General features: G+C 30.1%; 1 protein-coding gene across 1 annotated transcript; it reads right to left on the reverse strand.

Moving 5' to 3' along the window:
- Positions 1-137: 137 nt before the first annotated feature.
- On the reverse strand, positions 138-2,989 carry LOC9324904 (agamous-like MADS-box protein AGL12). The gene is made up of 7 exons (XM_002888795.2): positions 2,374-2,989; positions 2,177-2,282; positions 1,221-1,282; positions 1,014-1,113; positions 889-930; positions 679-720; positions 138-504 (listed from the first exon to the last, which is right to left on the reverse strand). Exons 1-7 carry the CDS (start codon positions 2,553-2,555, stop codon positions 400-402), a joined length of 639 nt encoding a protein of 212 aa, XP_002888841.1. The 5' UTR covers positions 2,556-2,989; the 3' UTR covers positions 138-399.
- Positions 2,990-14,722: the final 11,733 nt, after the last annotated feature.

The raw sequence follows: 14,722 nt of genomic DNA on the forward strand, positions 1-14,722 counted from the left end.
TGGAATCGAATCAAAGAAACTTTAGATTTTGTGTCGAATTTCTATTTTCCATAGACTATGATTTGTCGACATTAGATTTTTCATCATGGATAACAATGTAAATACACTGAAAAAAGAGGCTAGCTAGGTATCCTCAATTAAACAGAAAACCAAATAATCCATAAATTCAAACCATAGATATAAACCAGAAAGAGCTTTAAGTACACACCACACTTGTACTCATTTCATGTTCACACCAACAAATGAAAAACAAGAGGAAAAAAAACATACAGATAGAATTTCAACTGCCTAGCAAAGTTCCACAGGCTTTATTTTAATTATGTGTGATTTAACAACACTATATTATACTTACCAAGGTTATTTAAATTCGTGAGACATAGTCTTTAAATACCCTATGGTCTAGAACTGAAATATTTCACTTGGCATGGTTAGCGGATAGGAATAGTTAGTCTCCATGACTGTTGCAAAGTTAGCATCTAATATGCTATTGTTGTTTTCCTCTATCTGCGTTAATTCACCAACAAAACAAATCATTAGAAAATATTTAAGCAAAGGAGTCTAAAGATCATCGTATTCGACTAGATCTCAAGAAATGCATTCGGATATAATTCTGCTGATAGATCTCCAACGTCATAAAATGTGCTATGATGAGAATGTTGTACTCATTGATTTTGTTACCTTTTCGAGGAGATACTTGTTGGTGTTTTTGAGGACTCCTTCCTTTATACAGAATAAATAAAAAGAAAAAACCGTTAAAAATGTTACATTAATTTTTTTTGATAAAATGTTACATTAATTTTAACTTTCGTATTCGGTTCTTATAAACAAAAATCTTGCATTCATATTAATTCTTAGAAAGCTGAATATACAATGGTTTTATTTGCTTACCTTGTTCCTCAATGACTGAATTTCTTGAAGCATAAGATCCATCTGCAGATTTTACATCAAAACTTTTCTAGTCAATATTTTATATTCAGTCTACCTAACATGTGCATGAAAGCATGTTTATATACCTTAGCAGAGCGAATCTGAGAAATCCAATACTCAAGATGCTTCTCAAGCAAAAGAAGTTCTTCAAGATTCATCGCCCCATCTCCTCCTCCAAACATATAGCTGAAATCCATTTTAATTACATTTACTCATATATGTACAAATTTTAACCCCATAATAGACACCGTAGTAAAGAGATAGTATGTTAATAAGTAATAATCAATATATACCTTATCCCTTTCTGAAGCATCTCAATCTCTTGCTTAAGCACGTTGATCTCATCCTTCGGATTCTAGAGAATTATAAACTTTTATTTCAATGTTTCTATATATATATTATTTGTAAGCCATATCTAAAAGCGGGTGAAAAGTTTAGTGACCATGGTGGTATACACACACACTCTCAAAAAACATGAAATACGTATATGCATCAATAAAATAATACTAGTTCAAAGCGAGTCAATAACAATAGTTTAGGGCAACCTTTATAAAGTGGTCAGAGCAACTTTTATCAAAAGGTTGTGCTGATTATAAACCAATATATAATACAACTTCATTCCGAAACACAATGCGATTGAATAACGAAAGATATAAATATACTATTTAAAGTGTAATAAAGGTCTATAGACTATAGTTGTCTCTAAGCATCTTTACTTTAACAGTAGTTACTTTGACTTGTTTTGTTTCTATTTTATGATAGTACAACGTTCCACAATAATGTCAGTTCCTATCACTAGTCGACAAATTTAAAATTCGGAGAACTGGAGAGCTAGGTGCAATGAATGTGCCCTACCTATTTTCACTAACTAAATACTTCACTAACTATTTTCATGTATAGAATCGGAATCAGGTGCCCTACCTAACTTCCTGAGTATTTTAATTTCAAAACAATTAGCAACGTCCAACAGATTTTCCCTCTGCATGTCAACACGTGTTATCATGTTGCATACTAAAATACTAATACTAGCTTTTATAGAACAAAAAGTCTAAATTACCCCCCAAAAGAATGAAATGGAAAGAAGTGAAAATATGTACTACGAGACATCGATCACCGGCTAGTTTTAATCAACCCAAAAATAATTCTAGTATTTAAAAACAAACACATTCGACAATCAATCCCAAAAATAAATCAAAATTCGATGAAAGTGAAAATTGACTAATGAGAACGAAAGAGAAAATAGACGTACAAGATTTGGTGGTTGAAGTTGTTCTTGAGCAGTAAAAGTAGCAGAAGAAGAACCACGACCACCACCAGTACACTTCATGTACTTATCAATCATTCCCTCCATTGTTCTGAATTTTTAATCAAATTTCATATATAGAATATAAGTTACTCTTAAGTCACATGTAAATATATGAACACTAAGATATATATAATACGTACCCTTTAGTAGCGAGCTCAAAGAGCTTGCCCTGTGGAGAGAAGATCACAACACCGATCTCGGCGTCACAGAGCACAGAGAGCTCCTTAGCCTTCTTGAGAAGACCAGTTCTCCTCTTGCAAAAAGTCACTTGTCTGTGAACCGGGTTCTCAATCCTCTTGAGCTGAATCTTTCCACGAGCCATCTCTTTCAGAATCTTTCTTTCTAACAATTGACGTTTGGGTTTGCGTCTAAATTTGGATTTGGATTTGGATTTGTGAACTTAAAACGTGAAACAACCTCCCACTAGTTTGAACTAGCTTCGAGGTTCCCCACTTAACTCTTTGGTTTCTCTGTTTCTTCGGAGAAAACTGTGAAGTTATAACCAAACTCATGCCACCTTCTTCTCTTTATATATAATCTCCATTATCATATTCTCCCACTCACTTCTCTGCTTCTTCAAAGCACCTTTTTTTCCACATCAGCCTCCTTTTCTCTTATATATGTATGTGCACAGATACGATATATGTTAAGTATGCATTCATATCGCTATACATGCGAAAGGTCCGTCTTTGTTTGTTATTTTAAGGGGTTTGTATTGTACTATCCCTTCCTCCTCTAGCTTGTAGTCTAATTTCCTAGGGTTTTTTTATTGATTGATGTTACATCTGATGTGACATATGACCTGACATGCACTAATTTAACAATCTAATTTGTTACAATTTACATTCTTCACCAAAAGAGGGAGGCTGGATTTGACATGTGCAAGACTATAGCTATATTAAAAGAAAAAATTGAGTTCCCAAATGCCATGCGATTTCTTTCTAAAAAGACAAAAGTCCATTAACGGGTGTGTGATTTTTTCAAACGAGCTCAACATAGTGAATGACCAATCATCATTGTATTTGTACATTTGTACAACAAATGACACGCTATAAGTGATTTTGCAGCTGAGTGATACACAAAAACTGTTTATCCAAATAAATGTTATGCTTTTCCACATATTACGAATTAGTGTTTGTCGAGTTAGACCAAAGTAACTTACAAATAAGGAAAAAAGAATTTCATGTTTTATTTTTATAAGGTTAAGTTACATAAGAGTTCAACAAAAATGAAACAAAAAATTAGTTTTATTCTTAGTTAAACATTCATAATAGCATCTTTATTCATAGCATCATTTTATTTATTTTGTCTCTTATATTTATCAATGTATAATTCTTAATACATCTCTCAAAGTTCAAGAACACTCTCATATCTTATCTACTTTAACTGGATTCCAGTCTAAGATCGAATATATTTATTTTGGGTTGCTGTAATTCATTAAAAAAAATACATAAAATTTCATCTTGAACTCAAATGATAATAAAGAAGAAATTAAATAAAATAAGTGGGAGGTCTTTGGTCTAATGATTAACCAAAAGTTTAATGTTTTAACACTAAATCTGAAAATCGATTACCAGAAAATATAAAGCAGACTAATAGAAAAAAGTTTACGAAGATCTTCATTGTGGTATAGAACTAGTGTTCAACATTATTATAATTGTTCATGTTAAAAATCCATGGTGAGCTATTTATTTATTCTGTATTGAATTCTACATTTCTCACGTTTAACGACGTGGAATTTTTAACCCATTTTAACCACTAAAGAACAATTAAGTGATGGTCATTAAGCATACTTAGCCAATATCAAAGAGGGTATCATGTGCATCTCCTCATGGTGGAGAACCAATGACCTGCCCATGTTAGGTGCCAATGTAGCCTTTTTTGTTATGTGTATTTATTTATTGATTTCACTTTCTTTTTTTTGTTAATTGATTAAGTAGGTCGTTTTTTCCTTTCTAAATGTTTTTTGACCATCTTGCTTTGCCCTTGGTCTACATAACAAACTCCTGAATCTTATTCTTCTTCAACAGTACGTGGTTTTCCAACTCACTTTTTCTTCTTGGAATATGGGATTATTTTCTTATTTCTGAGTAGAAAATCCACCAATTTATACTCAAAAGTTTGCAATCAACATTTCAAAGAAATACTCTATACATTGAAACATAAATTGATTACAGATTAGATCAATATAATCTGAAATGATGGAACTTTTTGTTAAGCTCATTAATTGGTATTATGTGAGTGATTTAACTCATCAACAAAGACTCACAATTTTTAGCGAACATTTTTTTACCGTGGTATCTTTTTCAGTGTGGATTATATCATGGAATTTAATTCCCACCATGAAGAAAGTAAGGTTTAATCAATCTAGAATGAAATAACATCTTCTATGGACAAAATGCCTTTAGCAGCTCAATTCTTTTATTTTTTATATAGCTAATGTAAGAGTATATTCCCTTTAACTAATTTAATTCATCTTTACAGAATCCATAACTAAAAAATATGATAATTTCGTGGTGATTGTATTCAATTCGACATCTTTTTTCTAAAAGAGTCAAGTTTAGTATTCAAATAGTATATTAGAATGGGATTCCTTTATAAATGTTTTACATTTGCCATTACAACATAAAATGGTGTGGAACCAAAGTTCTAAATTATAGAAATCTAGTTAAAATATTTTGTTGTCAAAATATTTATTTAGGACACTTTGATTTCGATGCTTCCAAAATTGAAACTCTAACCTTATAATATTTTTAACGAGATAACTGATCTTTTTAAAAACAGTTTAAACAATATTTTTAAGAAAGAGGGAGAGAAAGTGAGGGGTCAGGTTAAGTAAGGAAGAAGGAAGTAAAATAAAGAATCTTGTCAAATCAAAATGCATCAAACATGCAAAACCCAAAAAGTGTGTGATCGATCTGTTGCTTCTTTTTCCTCGCATCTTTGCGCTCATTGGCTCTATCAAGATTGTATCTATGATTGACACTTGTTTGTTATTCATGTCTTTTAGGGGCATAAAGTTTCTTTTGATTCTCCACTCCCTAAAATTTATTTATTTCTTTGTATATTATTTATCCTAATGCATGCTCTTAATTTAACAATGAGCTTATGTGCGTTGCGATCTGCGAGAGTGGGTTTCTTTAGTTAACTTTAATATAGTTATTGATTGATATATGCGAGAAAAAACTAACTACTCCCTCTGTTCTTAAAAGGTTGATGTTTTAGTTTTTGTTGTGTGTTCCACAAAGATTGATTTTCTAGCAATTTTATTTTATTTTTATTGACTTATAATAGTAAATTGTAAACTTCAAGATACAATGATTATAAATCATTAACTTTCTTAGACTACTATTGGTTGATAATTATTAAAAATATATAAAATTAAAAAACAATGTTAAAATGATCAAAGAATTATTGATTTCTTAATATGTGTGACAACTTTAAAACATCAAACTATTAGGAACAAAGGGAGTAGTATTTATTGTTAAACATTCGAACGAATTATTTCTTCGAATATATGGATCTTAGAATAAGAAACCAACTAAATTTCATATGGAAAATCCAAACTAATTTCAAATAATACAACTACCACTATACATTTTTCTGGAGACAAGCACAAATCTGTGAAGTGTTTAAAACTTAGTTTTTATTTTTATGATGCGAAGATTGACATACGTATGTTTTAGACATTCGATTAAATGTTCATGTTTGGAATGAATGTGCTTGCTTACATGTTTATTGAGGCAGCAGAATAATGGAGTTTCAAGTAGCATCACAAATGCCAACACATTAAGCTAATCTATCTCTATTTTGGAAATAACATTCTTGTCTTTACGAAAAGTTTTCTTAATTCGATTAGAGATGTTCTCCCAATTCTTAAGGACGTTATACTATTGTTGTACCTTAAAGAAACTCCTTTAAGACAAATTTGTTTTGTTATATCTCAAAGATTGAGTGGATTTACATTAATTAGACAACATAGCTGCGTATTTGGTATCTTGATCCTACTCTGCACCAAAAAGCTAAAATTGTTATTTGCTCATCATTTAATTAGTAAATTAGTGTTTACAAGATTTGGCGAAAGAAAAATCAAAGATTATGCTAACAAAAGAGCTTATCATATCACACCCTTCTCGTAAATGTGAGACATAATCTTTCACGATATAGCATTCTCTTTCAAGCACACTGACATGGATCCCTTTTCCAACACTCAACGAAAAAAATATCAGCCTCAAATTTAAGGTTCATTATCTTTTGAAGTTTTTTTTGTGGTCAATTTTCGTAAAAATTAATTATACGCTTTTTTGGCTAAATCACTAAATTAGTTAACATATCCATTTCATTTTAAAAACAAAACATATATATATTAGATACTAAATATATGGTGGGTGTGTGTGAAAAAATATTTTAAAAAATACAACTTAGATATTAATTATTTTTTAAAAAACAAAAAAGAAGAAGAAGATATTATTAATATCTAATCTACATGGAGCACTAAACTTATGGTCCCATCCACATTGAATTTTTAAAATAAAGAACAAGATGCCTTAAGATAATTAAGGTTTCCCTTTATACTCTATCAATCCTTAATTAATTATGCACTATTTCTTAACATAAATTATTTTGGGGCAATCATTTTAGAATTTATTTATTGTTAGATTACTACAATGCTATAGTTTCAAATTTTAACTGCTATACCAATACATGATTTTTATCTTTTTTGGGCCAAAATACCAATACATGATATTGACTTATTGGTATAAGTGACATTAAAGATTCTAATCAACATCTCAGTTGACAAGATTCATGAATGATTAAACTGGAAAATATTTTTATGTAACTGCAGAAGCACATATAATATAATTATTAAAAAGAAGATTTTGATTCATGCTTTTTACAAAAAAAAAATTAGATTTATTAAAATAAATAATTAGTTGGATCATTAAAAATTATATATCAACAAAAACCGAAATATACAAACGAACAGAGCCCAATCTTTCACAAACTATTATGTCTCTAATAAACATGTAGAGGTCAAAAGTATTACACATAAAGTTTATAGCCAATAGCCAAAGTTTTATTCTTGATAAGAGAATTTTGACCACAACATAGCGATCTATCTCAGCCATTGAGATTTCATGTAATGTTAATAGTGTTTTATTTAAAAATAAAAAGATTGAGTATTAAATTCTCTATAATTTTTATGTTTTCTTTATTATTTTTCGAGAATGGGTTTTCGAAAATAAAGCTTGTAAATTACCATTCATTAATAGCTAGGTACGACGTTTTAGTTTATAGGTTAAGAACGATGTCAACTGTGTTAAAATTTTAAAAAGAGGATGAGACTCTTTTTTGTAAGGTGAAAATAAATATTAAGTGATTTAACGATTCAAATATGTACTAGGGCCTAGGGGTCAGCAAATATGATTGGTAATTAGAACATTTCCCTTAATTAAACACATTAAAACATAAACCAGTTTTCCACTGATTCAGATTTGCTTAAAACTGGTATCAAAAAGTTGGTGTAATAAGTAAATATTAATGTTCAATTAATCAGTTATATATTAAAAAGTAGTTAAAATAATTTATTCCTAAGTTCTATGTAGCATATGATATGAGAGAAATTTTGCTTTCAAAAAATTAGTTTTTCTCTAAAAAATTCTAACACGATAAGATCAGAGATATGAATGATTCAAAATAAAGCTCTAAGATAATTTGTATATAATTTAGATGTTAATTGTAATTATTGGTAATGATGCGAAATGCCAAATGGGATGCAGTGGAGCATCTAGCCGTCCACAATATGGGTTTAACAGCTTATAGAATAATCCGTACACCAAGTTGGTATATAATAAACTCCAAGTTGATTTAGTTAAATGAGATTTACATACGCATTTGCTTTTTTGTTTCGTTCTATTTTATGGAACAATGTTTTATGATTCCAACACTAATCTTTTGGGAAATATGCCGTATTTGGGCAAAACTATAATTCAAACAAAAAAATAATATTTTCCTTTTCTCCCAAAAATCATGACATATTGACATTTACTTTATGCAGCTAAATTTTGATATCAATTTAATGCACAATGCTAATCCACAATATATAACGAAGTAATTCTATTTTTTATTATTATTGTTTTTCATTGCTCTGCTTCTATTATGAATCATTACGTACTGTTTAGAACCATAATTTATGTTATTTAATATTAATTGATATAATTGTAAAACTGCATTAAAATTACAAATTTATACAATTGATGAAATCATGACAACTCCAATGTATTCGTTTTATGATAGTTTCTCATTTCCAATCGATTGTAATTATATTATGTAGCTAAGTTGATCTATATATATATATATATATATAAATGTTACAAAAAGTTATCTATATATTTTCTTATGTTATAAACTTTTTTAAAAAAGCATCAGGTTTTGATGAGTGATCAGGGAACGGCCATACAAAAAAAAATCCCTAGCACATACTCTTGATTCTATTAAATTAAAAGCTGAATTTCAGAATCTTACAAAGACATGTTGGAATAGAGTATAAGCCTAGGAAGCACGGAAATTTCGTCGGAGGTCCGCTTTCCGCTTCGGAATCTTAGTCGGAATCGGAAGCTCTTGGAAGCTTTCGGAATTTCGCTTCCATAACGCTTCTAAAAAATTCATTTTGGAAGCTCCTTGGAAGCTTACAATTCTATTTTGGAAGCTTGCGCTTCCATTTAAAAAATTTGATTTCACAAAATAAATAAGAAATAAGAAATTTTTTACTTTGAACTATTTGACTTTTCTCTATTGTAAACGTATACTATTTGATTTTTAAATATAGAGAGATATTTAGAATTTATGTATTAGATTTGTATGTTAATTATAATTTTTTATATGATATAATGTTTAATGTTTATTATATATGTATGTATATATATATATATATATATATATATTAATTTTTATATACGCTTTCAACACGTATCCACTTTCTATAATTTTTATAAAAATCGCTTCCACGTTTCCAAACGCTTCGCTTCCTCGTATCCGCTTCTAATTCCATGCAACCTAGGTATAAGCCACTCACAAAAAAAATAATAGAGAATAAGCCACCACGTGTCATCTTTAGCCCGATTCAATTAGATGATTCTCCTCGGGTAATGTTCGTACGTTATCAATTTAAATCTATTCCAGCTAAAAGAAATTAGTCTAACTAAAAGATATTCGGGGTCCAATATTTTTTTGTAATGTAAAATTAATAGAAACAATACCATACGTTTAACTGGAATTGAAAGGTATCCTGGAAATTTTCAAGAAATCATAGAAAAAATTTCAAAAAATCATAGGATTAAGTGGCAGATAATTTAGATAAAATATTAAAAGTTGGACCGGGCCTAGAAAGATGTATGGGTTTTGGCCTAAAACTTTCTAGTTTATATAAAAGAAAAAAAATTAATAGAAACAACAAAAAAGTATTGGTCCATGAAATATGTATGGGTTTTCACAATGCGTCTAGGAACTGCGATGAGGGAAAACTACAACTAGACCATAAATCTGATTAAATTAATTAGTGGCAGACATAAGAAAAAACTATAATTATAAATTTATAAGATACTTAAGAAAATTGATTCGAATCTCAAAAATAACATACTCAAGAAATTGATTCGTATCCAAAAATAAGTTTACCATAGATTGATTTGTTGTGAGATACGTCTTGTCTGGATTACAATATATAAAACGAATTATGGAAATCATTTGTAAGAGGATATGATATCCTAATCTAACTTCTGTCAGCAATTTATAGAAATAATAAAATAAAAAAGCTTATTAACAACTGAAATCGGCCACTATTATGCAATGCACTAGAAATTAACCCGCGGTATACTGCGGGCCTATATTTTTGTTTAATAAAGATTTGAATTTTTATTTTAAGGTTTTTCTTTTACATATATGCTATTTTTTATGATTTAAATGTATATATATATATAGATTTATATATATCTATATATTGTAGGATTAGTATATTTTAAATTTATTCTTGAAAATATAGAGATAGAGATATATAGTTCATTACGCACTCATGTATAGAGTATTAAAATATGCATTTATTTTCTTCTTTACATAATATATGAGTTTGATTTAGTTTGTAAATTTTTATTCAGCAAATAAATATTAAAAATTCCAATATCTATATACATGTCTTTTGTGCAAATAAAATTAAAGTGTTGAATGTGTGTAATTGTGTATCCATTATAAATAAAATCGATATGAATGTTGTTATGTAACAAAAAAAACAAAAAAGCGTATTTGGAATTAATGTGTATCCATCATCACAATTACTTTGAACCCAATTGCTTTGCTACAAACAACAAAACAACTCCATTCTGTATTCACCTAGAATCTGACAGAAGTCAAGCTTCTCTTCCTCTGTGTTGCACCAACTCGGTAGCCGAGTCTGGTTAGACTCAAATAACTTCGGAGTGTACGCATCTCGGATCTGAGAATAGGAAAGAAATAAATGCTCAAGAGTGATGTTAAATGGAAAGACTTGATATCGAAAGAAGAAAAGAAACGCACAGTGAATTCAGTGACTTGAATGTTATTAGCGAGAGGGCCGAATACACCAGCGGCTTTGTACATTTCAAGGATGAAAGCAACACATGCTGTTGATTTCTCGTCACTATAAACCCATTCATCCTGTTCAGGGATGGTGAGTAATTCATCGAATGACATTCCACGCCTCGCTGTTTCTTCAAGTATCCCACACAAATTCAGATCATATACAATATAATTCTTAGTAGTGTATGTCCTAATCCAGTAGAAGCTGGTTTTTGTTAAGAAGAATGTATAGATATCGAGTCGTTTATTCTACTCGTAGATGATGCTGTAGATAAAGTGGACATTGTAACTTATTAGTTTTCACTACTATTAGTAAAACGTAGGGAAAAGAGGATAGTGAGATTAACGAAAAACGTTCAAAACATTCAAATCATTCAAATCATTAGATTTATAGTTAGGAGTAGATACCTCCTTATTTTAGGTCTTGAATCTGTAGTTAAAAACAAAGAATAGTTAGTAAGATATAGTATATCATTTGTGAATCTCATTATTTCTCACTTAATTATAAGAAACACTACAATTAAATCATATAAGAAGAAGATTTTGTATACTTGGACATTGCTTATCAAATGAACGATTTAAGAGTGTTAATGCACATTGAGAGAGTCTCTTCATATCTTTCACCGATTTTTTTTCCCACATATGATAGCATGCCTGTGAGAAAACACAACCTTAGTTCCACAATAATTGTCATTTCAAAAAAATAAAAATAATTAGAAACAACTTGATACCACATGACTGTGCCAACTGTGCCAACGTATATTGAAAGGCTCATTGTCGTCAAGGTACGTGAATCCAACACGTTTGGGTTATTGAGAATTTTAGAAATGGGATGATGTATTTATAGTCAAGAAGATCGCCTTATGCAGTGTTACTTTTAGGTTAAATATGAATAAATCTATACATTATCTTTCAAGTATACAATATTTAGTTTCTGGTTTAGGAATATTCTCCCATAAATTTTGAATATCTCAAATCTTTCATTCAGTGAACATATAAAAGATTTCAAATCATCATTCCTTAATTTTTGATTTGATAAAATTACGTTCCTGATTTCGTGCGGTTATAGTTAATGATTTCGATATTTTAGGAAAAAACGAAGCTTATTGTTATTCATTAGGATTTTGTTGATTATTTGTTGATTTGGTAGTTGCTTAATATATGAGATATGAATTTAAATTTCGAATATTTATTTTATTAGATATCGAGTAATTATGGTAATTACGTAAAATCAGGGCGTATATTAACTTCCGATTTCAATATATATTATTGATTTCGTCATATACTCAACCATTTATGTTCTTATTTGTTTTTATTTTGCAGATTTTTAATTGAAGATCCAATTGCCATAAAATATGGGTAATTTAAGAGTTAATGTCGTTTTTTATTTAAGATTTCCTTAACGAATTTTCTTAGCTTAGATTGTGTAAAGATTATTGAGTAAAGATTGGAAATCAATTAGAGATAAAAAGGAATAGAGCCGATTAATATGGCAATTAGTTTAGGTAATAACATTAAACCGAATTATAAGAGCAATTATACTCAAAATATTTGTTCGTTTTTATTACAACATTCCTAAAATTCCTTATTCAAGATCCGGATAGAGTTAAACTCGGGTAAAACCGAATCCAAATGAATTAATGTAAAAAAACCCTGTAAAAATGTATATGTAGATGCGGTTCATGCGAAAGAAACAAATTAATTGGTTTTTAATTATACAAATGAGTTAGCACGCTTATCAAAAAAAAAAAAGTTAGCACGTAACTTAGTACATAAGTATCTTTAGTACAAAAAAAAATAGTATATTTCTATCACAATGTTGATAAGATCGAAAATTAAAAAAAAAAACTTTCATTTAGTGTTTTAGGCTTAGTTTCATGTAGCTGGGTTTTGCGACTGGTTTTTCTGCATGGGTTTCGACTTCGTGTGATTTTAGAAGATTTGCTCTCATAGAGAGACATTTTTTGTATACTCATTATTAGTCTGTTCTGTTCCACATTTTACAGTTAAAACTTAAAACGTTAAAATATATTATTAGGAAATCAATAGGCAACACTTATTAGTGCTCGTTTGATGATGAAGACGAACATTCAAACTTCTAAACAATCAATTGATTCCAACCCCTCTTAATGTTTGGATCAAAGGATACATAATGTAAAAAGGCTTTTAAGTCAAAGCCCAGTTACACTTGATTAGGCTCTATTGGTCATGGCCTGGCCCGGCACGGAATTCTTCATTTTCTTCTCCTTTTTAATTATTTATTTTTTGTAAGGACTGCTTAAATTTTCCTTTTTTTTTCTCGAATAACAACAACACTCTTTTTTTTTTTTTTTTCTATTCTCTTAATAGTTTACACTGTCTTTCTTCATCTTTTTTTTTTCTAGTTCATCTTTTTATTTCTTTATCTTTTTATCAACTCTTTTGTTATCAACACCTTTTATCAACTCTTAAATCCAATTAAGACTCTTAATTAGTCTTCTTTTTTCGTGAACGAAATAAAAAATTATAGATATAGTCTTCTTCTTTTTTTTTTTTTTAAATTTAGTCTGTTTCATTATATAACTTTATTATAACAATTTGGCTCGTGGGCTGCTAATTCTTACCATTTGCAATTTTGTAGGAAAAAAAATGATGAGGGGTCTTCTTTTGCATATATGTATAATTATAGAATTTGCTTTCGGCTCTTTTTTGTTGGTGGATAGAGTAGGGGAATCAAGGCCTAATACATTTTTTTTTTTACAGCTTTACAGTATAAATTTATGTGCATGTTGTCTAATGTAATCAAGACCATGATGGTTCATTTTAACATAAAGGTATATCTTTAACATTTTGCATGCCTGGAGCCATTATCTTTGATCATTTTTTTTTTTTTTGATAAACTCTATCGGCTGATCCGGTCAGTCTCGGTAGGAACGCAGCAAGGTGCTACAAAATGGACTTCTCCTGCGGTTCAACGGTTCAACAGACACCATGAGCTCCGAGCGGACTCGAATCAAACGGGCCATGAGATTCATGAGATCCATGAGATCCAGTTGGGCCACCATACTGCCTGATCCGAGTTTGGAATGCCTTCCGACTAATGCCAGGGGTAGTCAGGCCGCCTGCATTTCTGGCTACCAGGTAAACCAATTGGGCCAAGGCCCAACTGACAGACTTCTCAAACAAATGTGTTTTTGTTTTCAGGGAGAATCGAACTCAGATTTGAGAGTTTCACTCTTTCCCAAAGCTTCCTCTGCCACTAAACCATGAATGTTTGGACATTATCTTTGATCATTAGGTCATTATGTACCAAAACCTTCGAAGACATCCCAAAAATTTTAAACGACACAAAAAAGGTAACTTCGTTTTCACTTTTTCACTTTCACGACTCCTTCATTTTAACTTCGTTAATATAAGGCCTTTTCTTTGGTAGGTAAGATCGATGAAGCTAATATCGTTATGATCAATTAATGGGACTTGGCCGGAAAGTGTTCTTGCCTCTATCATTAGTTCGGGTAGTCCCTGTTTCTGGTCTTTTAGTCACCTTTCAATGGCTTCCTTAATTTGATTATGTGCGAGAAATTACCCTCTTGAGTAATGGGAAGCGGGCTACACCACAGAGCCACAGCATGGAGTAGCTGCTCCCGCGCTATCGTTCAATATAAGTTTCTCATAAGTCATAAACATATAGAATAAGGACGTGCTGCCAGTTTCATGAAACTAGCCCCATTATCTCTCTCGGCCCACCCTAATTTCTGTAAACCTAAATGAGTTTATACTTTTTTTTTTTTTGTTAATAAATGAGTTTATACTTAGACTTAGTCATCTGTTCCTAAAGTAATCATGTAATATCATGTGGAGGTAATGATTTCTAACCAAATAATAAATGATTTTTAACCCAAA

Source organism: Arabidopsis lyrata (genome assembly GCF_000004255.2).
Source record: "Arabidopsis lyrata subsp. lyrata unplaced genomic scaffold ARALYscaffold_2, whole genome shotgun sequence".
NCBI lineage: Eukaryota > Viridiplantae > Streptophyta > Magnoliopsida > Brassicales > Brassicaceae > Arabidopsis > Arabidopsis lyrata.